The following is a 21,172-nucleotide window of genomic DNA, read 5'->3' on the forward strand; positions in this document are numbered from 1 at the left end:
AATTCATAGTGCACAAATCACAGTGCAAATACTTAGTCATATAATTGTCTTTATATACAAGTAAAATGCAATTTTAGCTGGAATGCTTACTATTGAATGCTACTTTGAGAGTCTCAGAAATTGTAGTAACTGTAATGTCCCATTACACATTTTAGCAGTTTAAGGAGTACCTAGGGTTCCTCTTGTCTTTTTTTCATTATCATGAGATGTGGGAAGATTACCTGGCAAAAGAAAAATGTCTGCATAACATGTGACACTCTCTTTCCTTGTTTTACAACAATAAGATGAGCTATAGTTGGCAACTCCACAGTGTAGAAAGTAAATAAAGAGCATAGTGAAAATAAAAGAGCATAGGGAAACTGACAGCAGCTTCAAGGGGTTTAGCAGAGCCTGGATTATTGGCCAAAATTCTTTCAAGGACTACACCAGCAAAATGTGATGACATCCAGTGCTAACCGTGTGAAACCTGACTGACAGTGTCTGCTGAATGCATTAAGGAATTGTACTTACATACTGAAAATCCCAAATGTCCAATTTTAAATATTTTTTCCTTCTGAAAAGCAGTGTGAAGAGCTACAGCTGGGCTTTTTCTTTCTGCTTATTGTTTCTGAGCATCTAGAATGCATTCAAGTCACCTCTTGTCAAACAAAGATCACATATAGCCAAGAAAACTGCTTAAAATTCAGACTTCTGGGTTTTTATGAAATCTCACCATTCTAGCTTGCTAAAATTTAAGAAAGCAAAACACTGCAAAGTTCACAATACATCTGCTGAGGTTGGTGAAAATGTGCTAGCACTAACAGGCATTTCTCAATAGCAATCTTCACAGAAACCAAGGATATCTCCAGCTAACAGCCACAGTTTCTCTGTATCCCAGCATTAGTAAGCCAACTGTGAGTGAGTGACCCTGAATCTATTTGCATTAACAGAAACCTAAGATTTTTTTATACCTTCTGATTTTACAAATAGAAAAGATAAATATAAGTCTTTGTAAGCTCAAAAATATCAAACCCAGAAATAAGCCCCACTATTTTAACTGATAAATTACTCATTGCAGATTTTGCTAAGTGACTTTATATGCATCGGGTCCTGACTCTTGTCAGATTTGTCTTGAAAAATTACTGGAAAATTTTCACAGATGAGGGATCTCAGCTGCAGATGTTCTGCTGTGAAAATCTGATAGCACTGTTTCCAGCAAACATAAACAAACAATAGGAAAATCTCAGCTAGTTCATTTACTGATATAAGTGAACTTTCAAACAGTATGTAGTGCATATACCATGCTAGGAGGTTTTAGGAGCCTAACAGCACTTGCCATATTGAGCTTTATGTTCTGTGGAAGCTTCACTGCAAGGCCATGTATACTCCTTCATTCATATAGAATAATTGCAAATCTTACTGCCAGCCAATTTTAGGGCCTAAAGAAAAGGAAAGTTTAACTACTTTGCTTCAGTGGCCTAGATTCACTGATTATATAGCATGTAAATCAGAAAACTCTCAACAAAACCTTAGTGAAACAACAGCCATTTCAACAGAGTATCATGTATAGCTATAACCAGCTTATAATTCACTTTAATGCTCTTCAGGAAACATGTTGTAGATAACAGAGGGGAATAAGATACGCACTGTCATAAAAGCAGTAAGATAGCTTCTTTGCTTGACCAATGTTCTATAACATTTAGCTGAGTAAGAATTTGATAGTCTTTACTGCTGTCATGAAAACTGACTGCCAAATAGCTTACTGGCTTTGCAATTGAAGAAATAAAATCAAGATTTTTGGAGAGTGTGGTGATGGGATGTTCTTATTGTGTTTTTATATGTTCTTTATACCCCAATGGTTCATCCCTACCTTCCTTACTTCCATTCCCAGTTGGTTTGTCCCAGATCCAAGCCGCTCCCCCGGTGTTCCGTATATGGTTGTTCTCCGCCCCTTATTCTAGTCAGTTCCCCATCAATCACCCAAACCCCTCCCATTATTCCCAAAAGTTCAGTGTCTATCACCTAAGCCCTCCCTGTTTATCCTTATATGGTCCTTGTCAATCCCCTGAGATCCTGCCCCTTCTCATACCTCCTCTCTGGAAATCCCCTAGACCTCCACGCCCCATTGGGGCATGTGATCCCTTTCCCTCCACCCCTCGAGGCTATCGGCCTCTGTGAATGTCTATCCCTGTCCATATCCCTCCCGTAAAGATCCCTATTGGTTCCCTGTTAAGCCATCCCCATTGTAATGCCTCCCCTTATTAGGTGTTGCCCAAAACTGCTCTGGGCTTGTCCTCTGTGGATACCCTCCAATAAAGTTGGATTACCTCTTGTGGCAAGCCTCCTCGCTACTTTTTATCTCTCCCTTCCTCGAGTGCTGCTGACTGCTACAGTGCCTGGAGCCTGTGCTCCCCTGGGTAGAGCTGAGGCTTCAGAGGAGCAGCTTTAAAGCTCCGTGCCTCCAGCTGCTCCCCACTCCTGCCGCGCACCGCTGGAGCTAGCCTGGGCAGTGAACACTGCAACAGGAGAGTGACAGAAGTACCAGGGGTCCCACCTCAGCTTACTTATCAATGAACAAACTACCTTCCTGATGTTCAGATGTTACTAAATACTGTGACACCACTGGGAGAACGTTACTAGAAAGGATGTCAAAGTGCAGTACTTTAAATAGCCATGCATGCTTTCCTCCCCAGAAGAGAAATATGAAAGCGAACACAGCAGCTGGTTAATTCACTGTCAAAGTCAGCTGATATCACAGGTGTGAAGTTACTGACTTCAGTGACTAACTTGACAATATTCAGTAGCATTACAGAAGTACCCCTTAATTCTGAAAGTTTCAATTTTGTCAGTGTGCAAGACAGACTGTGCTTAGTACAGAGCATCTTACAGCTATCACTGATTTCAATGGGAGGCTTGAGTTCCTACAGAACAGATTAATGAAGTAATAAATTTTAATACCAGAAAGGGCCATTATGGTAATCCAGTCAGACTGCTTTGAATTCTGAAAGTCAGTAAATGCTGCTTGCATGAAGCCTATAACTTAGGTCTGAGCTAGCACATATCTGTAGGAAGTATTTCAGTCTTGATTTAAAGATATGTGTGACAGCAAACCTATCAGATCCTAGATAAAGTGCTTCACAGTTGGTTACCTCATATTTTGGTTCTCTGTTTTTTTTCCATTCAATTTCTAACTATTATGTTTCAATAAGACCTTATCTGTTAAACCCCGCTTTCTACTCAGGAACTAGACAACCTGAGCTTACATGCAGGAAGGCTCAAGCTAGGTGCTGTAAGACTATCAAAGAGGAAAAGCAGAATTGGGGGGGAGGGGGGGAATGCTGATGAGCTGGCAGGTCAAGAGGCCCCTGAGCAACCAGGGATCCTGGTGCAGGCAGGCAGGGAGCAGGCAGGGAACAGGGGCCCTGGAGCAGGGGCAGGAACAGGCAGGGAGAGAAGGTGGCACACATGCTGCCCTGGCAGTCCCACAGAGACATCTTGACTGCAGGTCCCTATGACAGCAGTTTCCCCAAATTCAGAATTTTTTTCCTTTTATAAGAGGATTTCTGATCAGCCAGTAGCCTTTGGTCTCCACCCCCTAGGCCATACTCACACTTGGCAATACCAAAGAGTGTAATTTCCTCAAGTCTCAGCAAAGGCCTCCTCTTGCTGCTTGGTTGATCCTCTCTAGCTCAGCTGCTGCTTCCCTTTGATAGGCTCAAAGCAGTCATCCTCATAACTTGTGATGTGTTTTTTTCAAGCAGTAATTTGATATCAGTTACTTTATAAGGTCAGGTTGTCTGTTTTCAGTATTTTCAAGGCCTTTGTTGTTGTCCCACATTAAACTGCAGTTCATAACAGCCATCTTGGCACAAAGCTCCAGTTCCCAGGACAGGCTCTCACCACAGGCTGATAACAAGCACCACAGCCCAGAACTGGGGCATTGAGCCTGTGGCCTGTTGCTAACAATGGAAGTGCTCTTCTTAATAGCCTTCATTTATTCCAGGTTTCATGGCAGCAGAGGAAACTCATCATTAGCTGGCTGTGCAGCGTGACCTGCCCAGCATTCATGGCACCGCTGTTCTCAAACATGTACTCCCTCATACTTGGTGTGCACTAAAATCTCTACTCCTGTGTAAATTTGAGTTCAGCTATACCAAGTGTTGTTCAAATGAGGCTAGCTTTAATCAACCTACCTTCATCAATTCAGTACTTCCCATTTGGTGACTTGAGGTATTTATTTGGTTGTTGGTATTTATTCTATATTCTTTTGGATTCCTGCTAAAGACATAGCAGAAGTCTGGACTAAAAACAGTCCAGGGACTTCACTGGATCCGTTTGACTGGGGATAGTTCTGCTGGAGGGACGGAACATCTGCTACTTTTTTTCCTGAAAGATTTAAGGCTGTAGTCCCCTAAAACACTGGAGAGCTCAGCCTGCTTGAAGGACAGAGTGTGTCATATGTCTGAACATCTAATTCCAGTGTCTCGTATGGTAAAAAGAGGATTTTTTTTTTTTTTTACTTTGCTGTAATTTCTAATGCTCTGAAAAAAATCCCAGAAATGTAGAAGGTTATATGTTAAGGAAACTCTCCCATCTGACCATTCTGATGGCAATCTGTGAGTCTCACTTGCACCACTCCTGGTTTTGACTGCTGGGACAGAAGCCCCTTTGCAGCAAGTAACTCCAGCGACCTCACAGGTGCCCTGTTTGACTCCCTGCACACCCCAGACTCAGACCTAAGTTTCCCTCATCAGCTTGACCTGAGGTTTCCCATAGCAGAGTCCCAGATGTCCTGTTCCTTTAAGTAACTTAAGCATGGTGCAGCGACTTACAAGACTGGGTGCCTCTGGGGAAGGACTCCCAACAAAGAGATCCCTGGGGGTTTATACCCTCACAGTCCGTGCACCCATGCTTCAAGCACCTCTTGGTCCAGCAGTGGGTTTTGGTCTGGGGTCTTCTCACTGTTCACTGGGTCCTGCAGAGTCTCTGGGTGTCTGACCATCCCTGCCTGCCTGGTGTTGCAGGTCCACATGCCCTCTGTCAGGGAAAAGGTCAGTGCTCCTTCATGGCTCGTTGCTCGTGGTTCCAGCCATCCAGGGCACAGTGAGCGCGTCACACACCAAGCAATCTGAACTGGATGTACTCCTCAACAGTCCTCCTGCTAATGTACTGAAAGAAAAAGACTAAACTTTCGAGGCATTTAACCACTGCCTTTACATACAACATTATTACAAGTAACAAACATAATAAAATTAAAGCTAACAAGATTGCCACAGGGCAGAGTACAAGTTCATAGATTCCTGTGCACAAATACTCAAATGAGTACAAATACAAAATCACCTAGGATTCTCAGAAGTCTTTTACTTTTCAACTGGTTGATCGCCCACTCTTCTTTTGATGTGAGAATAGTGTATCCAGTCCCCCTTACCTAAAGCTTAAACAGCAAAACTTAAAACAGCAAAATAAGGACACAGTAGGAAACTCATTTTGGTGCTTATTGGAGCCCTGAGTTCTGAGGTGTTCAGCCTTTCAGTGCTGACAGGCAGTGATCCTCAGAAGCACACCGCATTTGACCTGAAGCCTTGGGAAAGGCTTCCTAAATTGTGTGATAACACTGAGGTTGTTGCTGGGTAATTAAAAGTTATATCACTGGGTGGATGTACTAGTTTGAAAACAAACTAGTGGGAGACACCAAGTCAGAATAACAATTTAATAGGGAAATAAAATAAGGAAATAAAAAAAATAAAAATAAAGGCAGAAACCACTGGGTTAAACTGAGAGTCAGGATACAACCAGACACCCTGTTAATCAGGGTGGTGGTAGCACTCCGATAGAATGGTGGCTGCAGTCCTCCTGAAGCCGTGATCCTGTAGAAAAAAGAGGGTCTGCACTTCCTCAGACGGTCCAGTGGTGGCTGTGTAGCTCCTGTCCTCTGGAAATCCAGTGGAAATGTTGTCTCTGGTGTTCAGAATCTCAGATTATATCCAGGATGGAATGCTTGGTTCCTCCCTCTGGGTGGAGCATCTCACAATGGTGTAATGAGTCATGAGGCCAAGTGTTGATTAGGCTCATTAACAGAAGATAGTCTGGAGGGAGTTATCTCTGAGTCATGTGGCAGGACAATGATGGGCCATTAGCAGCAAGATAGTCTGGGGGGAGGAGGCAAGGAAACACTGCCCCACCTGATTTCCACAGCTCATGAGGATGGTAATAGAATACACTGCAATCCAGGACAGTGGAATATGTAGAGATGTAGAAAAATTAGGTTTATGGGATATATGTAACAATATGAAGGATTTTGGGTGTGGGTTAGTTCTTCCTCCTTACAAATCTAGGGGTTCTGTTATTGGTCCAAAAAACCGGCAGTGCAGCTCATAAATGGTTAGTTATTGGATTATAAATAAAAACAAGTTACTTGGTTGGGTAATTTAGACCTTAAAAAGCCTTGGAAGTTAGAACTCATGGAAATTTTCTACCTTGTTAACTTGGAGGCACACTCTGTGCAGCTGTGCTATAGATAAGATATAATAAAAACTAAGTCCGAAGAGAACTCTCGGTCTCCTGCATTTTTATTCAAACTCTGGGTAAAAGAACTCACAAAACAGAAGCAAAGAAGAAAGAAAGTAAAAAGTAAAAAAGTAAAATCAAAAGTAAAAAAAGAAAATAAAAAAATGGGAAATTAATAAGTGCTAACTTGGATTTTCTAGAGAATACCTTAAATTAAAACTTCATCTCCAGGCTATATATTGTATACCTGTAATTCAGATAGCATGTGCTGATACCATTGAGCATACTCTTTTCTGCTCTTATATGTTCTAAAACATACTGTGTCAACAGTACGGTTTGAAGGCAAACAAAGGCTGACTTCCTTCATCTATTGGGATGCTGAAAAAGCCAGCTGTTAAATTATTTACAATAAAATATCCATCTTTAAGTGGTATTTGCAGAAGTATAGTCAAGGGACCTGGCACCACTGGGTGAGAGGTCAATGCATGTTGGTTAATTGTTCACAGACCCTGCACAAGTACTCAGGGTCTTCATCTAACCTATTCTGGTTTACAGGCAATATATGCAGACATACATACTTTAAAATTCCTTTGTCTAAGTATTGGTCCATCTGGTTTTGGATACTTTTCCCAGCTTCCAGGGGAATAGGGTACTGTCTCACAGAGGGTGGCACGTATGCCTTGGTTTTAATGCATACAGGCTGTGCTGAAACCAATAGTCCCCCACCCGTAGTGGTCTTACCCCAGAACTCTGATAATACAGTTTTCAATATTTCTAGTATCTTCTGTTCACTTCTGAAGCTCTCAGTAATCACACTCAGTGCCATTATTAAATCCATTCCTTCTGGTGACAAATGCAATTGTGGTGACAGATGCAATTCTGCATCTAAGGCCTGTAGAAGGTCTCCCCCTAACAAGCACACTGGGGAGTCCTCTAATACAAACAAATCTTCCCTGTACACTCTTATTTCCTATCATTGCTAATACAGGTTTACTCACATTTTTCCCTGCCCAGTGCCTCAATGTATGAATACTTTGTGGTTTACTGACCCTCTTGGGGCAAAGTTTAAGTGGGATAATGTGGCTCCTGTATCTACCAGAAATCCAACGAGACCCACTCCCCACATACTATATGTCTCTGTTGACTAGGTGTTCTTCACAAATTGTATGTTTCTACTTGTATTGTTCCTTCAAATTCAGTAGAACTGCTGGCCTCTAGTCATTGTGACTATCTGTCCTTGCACAATTACTCCCCCACTTGGTTGGAAACGCCGTTCCCTTTGACTGTGTTCTAAATTCCCACAACAGTAACACTACATTTCCACATTCCTTCTCTGTCTCTTTCTGCTTTCTGGTTTAGGTCTGCTAAGTGTTATTTGGTCTTCCTCTCTTTAATTTCTTCCCTGGAGATTTCCTGTCAAGGCAATAGACATTAGATTTCTCCAATTTCCCTTTTCTCCTCTACTTGCTCTGCCCTCTGTTTTTTCTTTTGCCCATCATACACAAATAATGCATACATAGATACAGGGTGTGGACACATATATGCCATAGACAAACTGATACAAAGCACATATATGTTAGTCAAACCAAATCCAACATGGATTTGTCCCTACTCTGGATCTGCAGAATACTTACAAGGCCACCCTTGTACTTTCCAGTGCTACGCTATTTTCCTAGCTAAAAGCCAATTGTTCCCCTTCTCTTTTTCTAGCTGGTCTGTGATGTCTTTTATTCTAACAAGATGGAAATAGCATGTGGAAATAAACAAAAGTTACATTTTCAGGCACGGACATATGAATCTGAAAATTATTTACATTTCAACACAATTTTAAAGGGGATTAAAAAAATAGTGGTTTTATACAGCAAGAGTTTGATATATCATGTTATGATTCTGTTTTAAACTTGTGTTCTTTACACTTGAGACTGTACTTCATAGAATCTCAGAATCGTCTAGGTTGGGACGGATGTTTATGATGTCCAACTGTTAACCCAGCAGTGCCAAGTCCATAATGAAATAATGTCTCTCAGAAACATATTTACTGTTTTTTAAATACCTCCAGGGATGTATTCTTGTAGACATTCTGTTCATAAAAATGTAAAACTAGTAACAGCAATGACCTTAACTGTTAAGGACAAATGCACTGTTCCATTACCACTTTTTGCTCAGTTCAAGTAATTTTAAGTCCCATTAAAATATTAACTTTTATAGGTTATATTTTGCCCATATCAACTGAATGTTCCACAAAATAGCATTGGTGCCTGCACTGAACAGAAAAGTATCTCACTACACAATTTGTAGTTCACACTTTGAGGTGCTGATTTGACCCCAAACACGAAGCCTGGCTTTTTACTGTAATAAAAATATTTCACCTTCTGAGGAGTAAGCACCGCAACTTTAAAAATCGTGAGCCTTTCTGGTGTTTCTGAGCTTCATGAGAAAAACTGGCACACGCAGCACGCTGTATTTTGCACAGAAATGAACAGGTTAAATAATTCTTTTTTTCTTAATGTGATAAATTGCGTAAAAACCCTAACCGATTCCTTTCTCACCTCCCTGCTTAACAGGATCTACCTCGAGCTAAACGTATGGCTTTTTCCTAGTGCAGACTCGTCCACAGAAGTCCTTTACCAGGATACTACGGCAGGAGGGAGTAGCCCCGCAGACATCAGCGAACAGAAGCGCTCACAGCCCCTGAACAAACCAAGCGCTTCCTTTCCGTACCACGGCCCCAGCCCAGGGCCCCGGGACCTGGCACGGGGAGCGGGCCGCTCCCGCCCCTCACGCCGCGGCTGAGGCGGTGCCAGGCGGGGCGGCGCTGGCGGAAGCGCGGCGAGCTCCCGCCTCCCGCCGGGGTCGGGGGTTAGCCGCGCCCGCCGGCTCCGGGCGCCCATGGAGGGCTTGGGGGACGAAGAGTCGGGGCCCGAGGGGCCTCTGCAGCAGCTGGTGAAGCGGCAGCGCAAGGAGAAGCGGGAGCTCCAGGGTGAGGGGCGCCACGGCCCGGCGCAGGGCGGGAGGGGAGAAGGCTGGGGAGCGGCGGCGACACGCGGGGCCGGCTGGACTCGGCGTTCCCTCTCCGCCTTCCCTCGCAGGAAGCCCCGCTCGGCAGCGCGAGTAGCTCGGAGGGGCGGGAGGGCCGGCGGCGGCTGTGAGAAGGAGGGAGCAGCCCTGGCAGTGCCCTCACAGGGGGACGAGGACGGCGGTAGCGAAATGGTGCGTGCGGGCAGCGGTGCGGCAGCCGGGCTGTGCTGCCGGGAGCAGTGCCGGGCGTGCGGGCGGCCTGCGGAGCTCGCCTTGCCGTGGCCTTGGGAGCCGCGCGATGCGCGGGAGCTGTGATTTAATGCTGGGCCATTGGCGTGATGTTCGCGTTTTGTTACTTTGGTTTTAAGTTAAAGTAGGTGTGTTTTTAAAAGGCATTTTAGATTGAAAAGCCTGCATAGGGGCTCTTGCTGCCCAGCCCGTTATGTTTCTTTATTCAAAATGCAGTTGACCTGAACCGAATTTTCATGTCCTGTCCAGCTATAATAAAGTATCTGTAGTAAAAGACCTGTGCGGTCTTAAAGTGCTTCTTAGGAGCTTATAACACTTTACGTTATTTGACCTACCCTATTATATATTAATATAATGAAGTAGGTCTGATAGATGGATTCTGTTGAGTTTCATAGTTAGTATAACATTTTTGTTAAGCTTTTATCATTGCTAGTATATTGATACGGCCTTTTCCTTGTTTGACTTTTTTGGCATGTAATTAAATAGGCCCATCTGCAACTTTTTATCAGAGGGTTAAAGAAGAAAGGAGTCAGGTTGCATACTGTCATTAAATCTATAGGAACTTACTGGTTTGAGATGCCTTTTCCCCAGTCAGATTTGGTTGCAATTGAAGAGGGATGGGAGTCAAGCATTGTCTAGGTGGCTGGGGCACATGGCTCCATACACACCCCCCTTTCCACCACCCATACTCTCCGCTGTGCATTTGTGTGTGCCTTTTATGTTCTGGATTCCCTTCTCCTCTATTATGTTAATTTTAATGAACAAAGCTGCTTTTTTGTCATACTCAGCTTATTCATCTGTGAGGCTGAATGCTTAACATAAATCTTTCAGTATGAGCATTCTTCCTGCCTCCCTTTGAAAAGTTTCATTATCATTGCCATCATCTTCAGCTCAATTGTGTCAGTCAAGGGTGAAGGACAGGAAAACAGCACAGGTGATGAATAGCAAGCAGGGTGTTAAATAATTGCTGCTGTAACTCCAAAACAGTGAGTACAGAAGTGACAGAGGTAGCGGGAGTGTTCCTTTAAGAACACAGGAGAAGAAGACTCTGGGGGAATCTGGTTGTAATTTCCACTGCGTAATGGATGGAGCCAGACTCATCAAAGTACAGAGAATGGACTAGAGTGTAACAAGAAAAATACTCATGGAAAGAGTAAGGGAAAATATTTTCATAGCAAGAATCATTAAATACTGGTAAAAAAGTTTCCCAGAAAGGTTGCAGAATGCCCATCCCTGGAGACTGCACAGTCATCTGAATAAATTTCATCTGAATTAACATAACCTGGTGCAGCTTTGAATTCAGCCACACTTTGAGGAGGAGGTAGAACTAAGTAACCTCTGGACACTGTTTCTAACCAAACTATTCTGTGATTTTAGAAATGAAGCATTGACTTACAGCCTAGAAATACTTACAAACTTTAATCAAGTTAAGATTTTTTGGTTTATTTGTTTTTGAATACCCATTTTGCTTTTAGAAACTTTGTCTTAAGGATGGGTAAACTCAGTTTTTAATTTTAATCTGCTGCTTGTCTGATTAAAATATTGCACATCTTTCCTGTGAGATTTGAGATTCCGATGCTCACATAATCTTTTCAAAGGCAACAGGCCAAGGTCTGCTGCATGGATGAAGTTCATATGTATTTTTATTAGTAACCTGACATAAGTTTTTCTCTTTTTCAGAGAAAGAAAGAAAAGAAAAGTCAGTTTGCATCTTCTAAGGAAAAATATAGCCACTTCAAAATGTGAGGATTAGAACTGGCAGTCTCACAGCTAACTATTATACTGATTTGTTGATGTTTGTAAATTAGTTTTTCTGTGTGACTTCTAGTCATCTTCTGCAATGACCATAGAGTATCTATATTTTAAAATAACGTTTTATTACACTGCTCGTCTAACAGCAAAAATTCAAGGCATGAAAAATGCTGTTCCCAAGAATGATAAGAAGAGACGAAAACAGCTGGCAGATGAAGTTGCCAAACTAGAGGCAGAACTTGAGCAGAAGCACAAGGAAGAATTAAAGCAGCTGAAGGAAGCTTCACCTGAACAGAATAAGGTAGGTGCCCCAACTTCAGCTGAAGTTGTACAGGTACAGTTTGTGTTAGGGCTTTTTTAACATTAAAAAATTATAATGAAATAACACTTCAAAGTAGTTATCCTTTTCTTCACAATATTAGTAACTCTTTTCAACTTAGGAAAGCTTTAGCTGTTACAGTAAATGGGCAGTGCTAGAAGGGGCATGTAACAGTGGGGCATTTTTCCTGTTGAGCACAGTTGAGAGACCTTAAAGAATTGCTGTAAAAGGTGTTTCAAAAGCAGGTTTAATAAAATTTGCAAAAGCATGACAAAATTTGATGGCAAGACTTACTTTGTTACTGAATCCATGGATGAGGCATACAAGCAAAATCGTTACACAAATGCCAAGCTGTAACAGAAATTAAATGTAGAGTAGGGGGAAAGGTATAACACCCCAAGTAGTATTTGGTGTTGCCTTTAAGGCTACATGAGTAACTCAGTTATGTTAGAGAATTATTTGTTTAAGTTACTGTTATATTGCCACTCTGGTTATCTTATATAGACTATTCAAGTATTCATGACCTTCAGCAGGTGTTTGACTCATCCAGTTTGTTTTGTCTTGTGATTTTGTCAATGTAACTGACTTTTTTGTATAGCTCATATGGTTACTGGGTTAGGTTTGTCATTTTTCTTGAGAAGTTTCAACTCTCTCTCTTTTTCAACTGGTGGTTATGCTTTGATATAGAGGGTGGACCCTTCTGCTTTAATTTCACAGAACTTGATAATGGCTGTTTGGATACCTCAGTGGCTGGCATGGTGGGGAAAGCTTTCCTTTCAGTCAGTAAGCAGTGTTCACACTCCAGTGTGTGAGAGAATGTAGAGCTTAAATTTGAGGTGCACAGTTCATAACTCTGTTGGGAGTATAGAAAAGTAATGAAATTCAAGGCAGTAGTTTGGGATGGGAAGTGCTTTGATGGGTTCTGTGCTGTACATGGATCGTTGTGGTTAAACTTCATAAAAATATCCCAGAAGAGAACTTTAAATTGTTTCAGAAGATGCATGTCTTAGTTATTGTTTATACTAATAAGAACATTTAACTTTTTTTTTTTCCTTTTTAGACAGATTCCATAGCTGATGGGGTTGCAAATTTAGAACTTCAAGGAGTAGAGCAGCAGATTCAGCATCCTCGAATATCAAAAGCACAGAAGAGGCGGGTATGACTTCACATTAAATATTTTACAGATAACTGATTGACATTATGTTCAGCTAAACTTAACTGTAATAGCCAAAGCTAAACAATTTTACAGGGGACATTACCTGGCTAATTCTGTATTGATGCTGTACCTACTGGGTGCCTTGAAAATCTGTTAAACTGCTGCCTAGAAATATATAAGGATTTTATAAATAGTTGTATTTTTCTATCCTCAGCCATGAGCTGGGGATCAGAATAGGTCAGGAAATGGGAGCCATAAGAAAAGAAATTATGTAAAGCAAATGATTTTTGAAAGACTTTCACTAGAAATACTATTAAAGAAGTAATTAAATTAAAATACTATGTGGAAAATATGCAACTAGTAGAACTTTACACATTTAACAAAAGAACATCAATACTGAAGAAATTGATTTAAAATATTGAGTTGTTAAGAAATGCTACCTAGTGTCCTGTCTGTTAGGCTTAGATCTGGTTAAACATCAGATGTTGTGATGGATTAACATTATCGTTGTACCTTCATGAATATTGGCTCAGGGCCAGAGGAACTCTGCTTTACTGCCTGTTTCATCCCCTGTTACATGGTCACTACAAACATGTGAAAAGGATGTTCATAATTTGTGGCACCATGTCTAGGCAAACCAGGAACTCTGGTCTAGTTTTCCTATATTCTGATTGCCTAAACTAGTCTGGTCTTGATTTGTGGTGAATTTTAAGTATGAAAGTGGAAAGATCATTCTCTGTACTGCTTCCTTTTTTACTTGCTTATTTACTTTGGCTCTTGCTCTCTTGTTAACTTCAGCACGAACTTACGAAACATTCTATGAAAGTAATTTTTTTTTGTGTTATTACATCCCTTCTAATATTCTCTACATGCATTCTTATCCATCCTTTAGGTTAGGAGCAGTCTTTCATGACGTAGAACACATACCCTGAGGGAGTTTCAGTTTCATGGCATGAACTCCATTATGCAATCATGTACTTAAGTGGTAGATCCCACACTTCTTACGAAAGAGTGGTATTTTCTGATGTTTAATTAGAATTGCCATACTTGAGTGTTGAAATAGGTGATCCTGGAGAAAGGACAATGATTAATAGCCTTTGTATGAGTGTTGTAAAGTGTTATTTTGCATGTTGATATAATTAAGATTTCTCTTGCCATAGTTTCGGGTGTGATGTCAGAGGCAGTTAGGATATATTGGTCACTTAGCATTTGTTAAAGTTTGGGTTTAGGAGGACTCTAATTGGTAGTACTGATTCAGGCAAATATTTCATAGGTAAGAATGTATTGAGAAAACACTGAAAGAGTTAGAAGCAAGCACTAAGCCAAGAACTGTACGGACATATTCTAAATTTAACATTTGATGTAATTTTTGTGTGTTTTTAATCTAAGGAGAAAAAAGCTGCTTTGGAGAAAGAAAGAGAAGAAAGAATAGCTGAAGCAGAGATACAAAATTTAACAGGTGCTAGACATCTTGAAAGTCAGAAACTTGCCTCCCTATTGGCAGCAAGGCACTTGGAGATTAAACAAATCCCTTCAGATGGCCATTGCATGTACAGAGCTATTGAAGACCAGCTCAAGGATCACCAAAATTCCTGGACTGTTGCAACTCTGAGGAACCAAACAGCAAAGTATATGCAAAGTCACTTTGATGACTTCCTGCCTTTTCTGACAAACCCTAATACTGGAGATATGTATAGCAGAGGTAAGACTTGTAGCATATGAGATTTTAAAAACTACTTTAAGTGTTCCTGATAAATCTCAGTCTCAGTTACATCTGAATTGGGACTTTTATGGTGTTTGTAACATTGTTACTTTATTGGTCTGGCTGTGTTCCATGGAACACAGAGTTATGATCTGCTATGAAACTTGGTGCACCTAGATCTCTGTAATTAATATATATTTTTAAATTAATCTAGGAAATGTTATTCCCCATTTTAAAAAAACAAAACAGAACTTGCTGGTTACTAGATGATGTGTACTCATTCTGGGGATATGATTTGTTATTATAAACAGCTTGTCTACCAGGCCGGGGTGTTTTTTTGTCAAGTCTTATATTGGTATTTTCAATGTACACAGGAAAGCTGTTAAAAATGGGTGTGAAATTCAAGCAAATCTATTTTATAATAGTTTGAACAGATGCATTTTCTTACTCTACCTTGTTTTTTCACTGCAAGGTATTTTGGAACAGTTTTTTACAAATAGACTAAACTAAAAAATATAAAGAGCTTTAGAGTGGAGCAACAGTGTAGGCTGAGTAAATGTAATTAAACAGAGTTTATGTGCCTCTTACTTGAGCAATACTTGATTTATTCATTATGTCTGGAACACCACAAAAATGACAGCATAGATTTCCTTAACTTAGTGCTACATTTGTTTAATAGGCTTTGCTGTGGATTTCATGTGGTCACCGGGTGCTGTCTTTCCCATGCTGACAGATTGTTATCACAGGATAAATGTGTCCCAGGAGAATACTCAATGAAATTCTGCGCAGCAACAGGGAATTGTGGTTTTCAGTTATAAGGGAAATGTATGAAAAGTCATTCTGAGCAGCGTTCAGAAAATCTGGATTCTTCTTTCTCAAAATCTGTTTGTAAGGTTCAAAAGCTTGAGGGTTTGTAATTTACAAATTTTAAACTTGGGTTCTGTAGAACATGATCTGAAAAGATTTTATTTAGCTATTTACAAAGAAACTATTGGTAATAAATACTTTAGGATGCTAAAACCAAAGCAGCTAATTCAGAAATTTAAAGAAAACCCAGCCAACTGTTTAACTACATTCAGCTGCAAGATTTTTAAAGCATACCTGACACCTGGCTAATATAAGAACTAGATATAATACTCACTGTCACATTCTTTACTGAAGTTTCTGAACATCCTCTGAACAGGAAGAAAACTGTATGCAATTTCGTGTTTGTTGTTACCTGTTGTTCTCTGAATAAAAAATTTAAAGTATTAACTGTACTTCTTTTTATACTCTTCTTTTATCCCTCTCCTCAGTCTGAAATTTTCTCTTTAAAACAGGATGAGTTCAGGTTTTTTTTGACATCTGTTTTTCTCTGCTTTTCTTAGTGAACATATATATTTTCCTTTAAAATGTGTTTGTACTTTTCTGGCTCTAGTTCTTCATTGCACAGTCAGTGTTTTTCCTCAGTTGCTTGTTCTCAAAAACAAGTACTAAAAGTTGTCTTTTCTTTCCATGCAGAGGAATTTGAGAAATACTGTGATGATATAGCCAATACAGCTGCATGGGGTGGTCAGCTGGAAGTAAGTATCGTATTGATAATTTTATTTGTGAAATTCTGAACTGGGTGAATATACCTTAAAAAAAGGGCTTCTTTAGAAAAAATACCTGAAGGCATAAGGGAACATAGTCATAAATAGCTTATTAAGTACTTCTTCCTGTGGTTATAAGTTGTTTTCCCAAAGTAGTGGCTTTTCTGATGGTGCACCACTGTTCTGATGTATTTGACAACATGCAAGTTAGTGAATTAATTTGGTTTAAATATAATTAGAAAGACTGACACTATAAGTGGGGGAAGACTTAGATAGTAGCAAAGATGCCTAGAGCAGAGTATTGTTAGGTTTTTATCATGTAGGCAAGAACTTGAGCTTCAAAAAATACATATTTATTTTAGTTTGTCTTATTTTTCTTGAAAGAACAGTTAGGAAATTAATGAAAGTAGCCCAATGTTGTATCCTCTAAACAATGATTAGTTCAAGGCAATCTGTTTTCAATTAAAGTTTTAGATGTTAAAATAATTTTTCTTATTTTAATAAAGTTTATTTTCTGAAAATATTTCTGGTGTTATGCTTGAACTGTCTGCTAAAATTAAATGCCTAGTTTTCCTGTCTCCAGCCTACCTTGTATTTAATCCTATTACTAAATTATTTTGCCTTAAAGCTACGGGCTTTGTCACACATTTTACAAACACCTATTGAAGTAGTGCAAATGGATTCTCCTCCCATTATTGTTGGTGAAGAATATTCAGGCAAACCAATAACACTTGTGTAAGTATGTCATTTTATCACTTAAATTTAGTGCACTTATTTCTGTAACAGAGGGCTCAGCTTTGATTCTCACCTGCTCTTTTACTCTCTGTTACGTATCTGGTGTTGAAACAATGCTTGAGTAATGGTTGTGCAGGTCAGAAATTGTTCGTGATTGACACACTTACTGTGGAGAAATCGTAATTAGGCAATGTCTGACGTTTATCAGTCACTGATTCAGAGAATGCTGCAAGGTCATTTTACTTGTTAAATAATTACAAAATAGTAATGACATTGAGACAAGATGGAGGAAACTTTTTTTCCCTCTTCAGAGTATATGTCAAACTGTGCCTGGAAGTCACCAGAATTAAAAACTGTCTTTAATACTCTTCTGTGTAATGTTCCTACATATTTTGTTGTTAAAACTTGGCTTTATTTTAATTGTCTTCCAGTGCAGTTACTGTTTGGCATGTATACTTTTTGTTAAACTGAACACTATTTCTGTAACTTTTTTTTTAGGTATATGAGGCATGCCTATGGATTAGGAGAACATTACAATTCTGTAAAAGTTCTAACAGACACTGCTACAGAAAACAGCAGCTAGCATACAAAAGTTGTGCATTCACATGGATAATGGTTGCATTGTGATGTGTTGGACTCCAGGAAATTCCCAGTAAGACTGGAAAGTAAATGGAATGGATTATAGATTTAAAAAAAAAAAATACCTGCAAGGTTTGAGTGTAAATCAGAAATAGATCTTGATTTGAAACCAAACCAAACCAAAACCACACAACAATATTTTGAACTTGTTGGTATTAATTATGTTTAGAAGATCTTCTGTAGAATGGTGGCTGTGTAGATCAGTTGTTTTTTTAATTGAGCTTCCTCCCATGCTGCAGGGAAAATACCAAGTGGTAAAAATTTGTTTTGATTAGTCTGCATTTCTGCTGAAGAATTAAGGTTACTGAAGGTTCCTGTTCCATTATTTCTGTCAGATTTTCATGATAATGGAAGAGTTCAGGCATTTGAAATAGCTGATTGTATTTTGGTTGATGGAATATCCTCTACATAGTCCTATCTGGATCTAGTTTTAACAGTGTTAGTATTGATCCCCTTCTTTATTTGGGCAGAGAAAATCTGGAGGCAAATCCAGCAGCAGAGTATCTTGCTTGGCTGAAGGAATTGCACTATCTTTTTAAAGATTTTCATGTAAGATTTTTACCAAGGTTTGATGTAGGGTTTTGGTTTTTTTTTTTTTTTTGCAGTTGACAGTAGGAATTCAACTCTTGTGCAGGAAGATCATTGTTATTTATGAGTGTACATTATAATGTCAGTGCAAGTTAACCTTACTGTTCATTCTCCATAGTCTTTCAGCTGTGCATTTTGGTGAATCAATCATCTTACAGGGCTCCTCAGTGTCCTCACTTCAGGTAGTGAAACTCACCTGAACTCATAATTTATGGATCTGCTGATCTAAGCACTTTGTCATCTAAAGTGTGATGTTTTATAATGCTGAAAACAGCTGGTTGCACACAGCTGAAGAAATAAGTACTTTGGGTTTTGTCAGTAACTAAAGGTGATCTGGAAAAGAATTGTTTATTTTAATTGCTTCTTACGATGCACAGAGACTTGAAAGGTTTTAATATGGTTTGACATTTTACATTAGAAATGTAGATTGTTGTCTGTAAATGTGACTTAAAAATTAGGAGCATCCTGAAACCAAAGTTGTAATGCAAATGTTTTTTAACAAGAGAAGTGATTTTTAAATTTTTTTTAAAGCCTTAGTCAATAAAATAATTGTCTGTATTTTACTTCTGCTGAGTTGGTTTGGAGAAAAGCGGTTCATGAAAAGATTAAACACCTTTGCCCTGGTTTGAGGATTATGACCTAACAGTACATATCTTGTAGTCCTTCAGTAAAGCTAGCTTGCAGACTGACATTCCTGGAACTTAGAAAAATCTGCTCTTACTTAAGAGGGAGATAAGTGATCACTTTATGGGTCAGATTATGTCTGATTTAAAGTGCTTTGAGAGAGAGAGGGGGTGAAAAAAAAATCAGGTAATTACAGCAGGGGTTTTTCAACAAGCAGTTCTTTGGGCTGGTGCCTGCCAGGAAAACAGATCAGGAGTTTTTACATTCTTAATTATCTGTTACGGTATAACAAATATAGCTGGTTTATACACAAAATCAGCTGGCTTCCTGTAAAATTTGGTTTACTACCTTCATTATATAAAATGATGGTTTTAATTTCAAACAAAAAATAGGATACCACAGCATGGAAAAAAATGTTTCTAGTCATAATACCATTACAAATTTCACTAAAAAGAATAAGAATAATAAATACTCTTCTCTGCATTGCTTAGAATTGATGTGATATAAAACGCACATGCTGAATTTTATAGATATGCAGTTCTTTGGTTTATTTGGGTTTCAGTTTTGTTTGATTAACAGAGAGAAAAGATGCTGGAATCGGGGAATGCCTGTACCAACAGTTTGTCATGTTGAAGATGTTTACAGTTTGTATAAAGTTAAATAATTTAATATAGCAAGTGAAAGATCCCTGCTCATTCTGTATGGGACTTGCCAAAAAGTAATAAATTGGTTTATTTGTGGCAAATCTTGTTGTGGTCAGTTTTATTTTGTAGTCAAATAGTTCCCTTATTTCCTAGTATGAATAAGCTTATCCATTTAAGTTTTAGGATCCTACTGTAATATGAATTCTCAAAAACTGACTGTATTTAGGCAGACAAAGCTTTAGTCTATATGAAATCAAGTTGTTTCTGAACAAAATTTATCTTCAGCATTTTAGCAGTTAAACTTGAGCTCTTCTGAAAAGCTGTATTTGAAAATACTGTTGAACTTTGCCATGCATAAAAATGATGAAGTGGAACTGAGAGGGGGTCTTCTCACAATTAAGCATTTAACTTCTTTGTCAGATTACACTTTTCTCTGCAGAGTGACACTATTTACTTTGAGTTTGTATGTATTTCAGTAGCTTTCCTTGCTTGTATCTGTAATTCAGTTTCTTCAGCTGCTGTTTCTTGTAAGGACTGTCAGGTATTCTTTTGCAAGATTAATTGAGATTAGTTGCCAGTAGGAATGTTCACATGAACAGGAGGGAAGCTGTCTAGTGGTCTGCAATAAATTGTGTACAATGTTCTGAAAGGGAAGAATGTATTTGTTGTTGAAAACAGTGGTCACATGTGGCACTTACTGCTTGTCCTTGTCCCCTTCACTTACTCTGCACTGGTCTCTGCTCTCCTGTCCAGTTGTGTGGGCTGCAGGCAGCCCCAGAAAAAGGGTGTGAGAGGTGGGTGGCAGCCAGAGAGACTGCAGACATGTAATAATTGATTTAAATAGTAAATTAATTCATTTAATAATTTATTATTTAAATACTAAATTAGTTCAAGGATCTTTTAAAAGAAAGAAATTATATAAAATGCAATGAAGCAGTGATGTCCCTTGCATGCATTTGTACAATTCTCATAACTTCTATTTATATATATTAAAATATTGCACCAAAGCTAAAACCAGAACTTTTTTTATGTTGAGGGTGGCAGAGCACTGGAGCAGGCTGTCCAGAGAGGTCGTGGAGTCTCTCTCTCTGGAGACATTCAAAACCCACCTGCTCTGGGTGACCCTGCCTTGGCAGGGTGGTTGGACTGGATGATTTCCAGAAGTACCTTCCAACCCTAATCTGTGATTCTGTAAAACACAGTGAAGAGGGAATTTGTTTCACAACCACTTGCTTTGAGGGCAGAATTGTCAATAGGAGCACTTTCTGCCTTCTCTCCATGGTCTATTCTTCTCCCTTTTTTAACAGGCAATTCAACAGGGGCTGTGATAGGCTCCAGGAAAAAAAAAAACAGTGCTGAAATTTTCGGTGTATGCAGAACACATCCCCTCTGCTCCTACTGTGACTCAAGGAGAAAGATGTGCTGGCAGCAGTGTGACTGGGTACATCTGCTGCTTGTGGGATGGTGGCTCCCCCTCTGCTATGTTATGCTTGAGTGTAACATAGTTATGAATTACAACAGTGGGAATTACTGGAGCTAAATGCATGGGTGGCCTTAGGGTTGGATGGGGTCAGGAGGGGCACTCCCTCTGGCAGTTTGGGCTGTGGATTTTACCCAGTTCCTCCTTCAGCAGCTTGTGAATTCAGTGATGTGACAGTGACCAAGTGAAGGCAGGCAGTGTCCCTTTTG

The 21,172-nt window shown here is 39.6% G+C and overlaps 1 protein-coding gene across 2 annotated transcripts; it reads left to right on the forward strand.

Annotated features, from left to right (window-relative positions):
* The first annotated feature begins 9,295 nt into the window (after window positions 1–9,295).
* Window positions 9,296–19,584, forward strand: OTUD6B (OTU deubiquitinase 6B). 2 transcript variants are annotated; one of them, XM_069005080.1, is made up of 7 exons: window positions 9,296–9,466; window positions 11,652–11,806; window positions 12,885–12,980; window positions 14,370–14,682; window positions 16,183–16,244; window positions 16,882–16,988; window positions 17,487–19,584. In XM_069005080.1, exons 1-7 carry the CDS (start codon window positions 9,376–9,378, stop codon window positions 17,569–17,571), a joined length of 909 nt encoding a protein of 302 aa, XP_068861181.1. In that variant the 5' UTR covers window positions 9,296–9,375; the 3' UTR covers window positions 17,572–19,584. The 2 variants fall into 2 exon arrangements, with proteins under 2 accessions (XP_068861181.1, XP_068861182.1); XM_069005081.1 differs by lacking the exon at window positions 9,296–9,466 and adding an exon at window positions 9,517–9,696.
* Window positions 19,585–21,172: the final 1,588 nt, after the last annotated feature.

This window comes from Aphelocoma coerulescens, chromosome 2, assembly GCF_041296385.1.
Source record: "Aphelocoma coerulescens isolate FSJ_1873_10779 chromosome 2, UR_Acoe_1.0, whole genome shotgun sequence".
Taxonomy (NCBI): Eukaryota; Metazoa; Chordata; class Aves; order Passeriformes; family Corvidae; genus Aphelocoma; species Aphelocoma coerulescens.

Bases quoted from the DNA above. Each gene is read 5' to 3' on its own strand.
- OTUD6B (XM_069005080.1), top strand. From the start codon at position 9,376: ATGGAGGGCTTGGGGGACGAAGAGTCGGGGCCCGAGGGGCCTCTGCAG. The intron at 12,981-14,369 runs GTATGACTTCAC...TTTTAATCTAAG, and splicing joins CAAAAGCACAGAAGAGGCGG to GAGAAAAAAGCTGCTTTGGA. The intron at 14,683-16,182 runs GTAAGACTTGTA...CTTTCCATGCAG, and splicing joins TGGAGATATGTATAGCAGAG to AGGAATTTGAGAAATACTGT.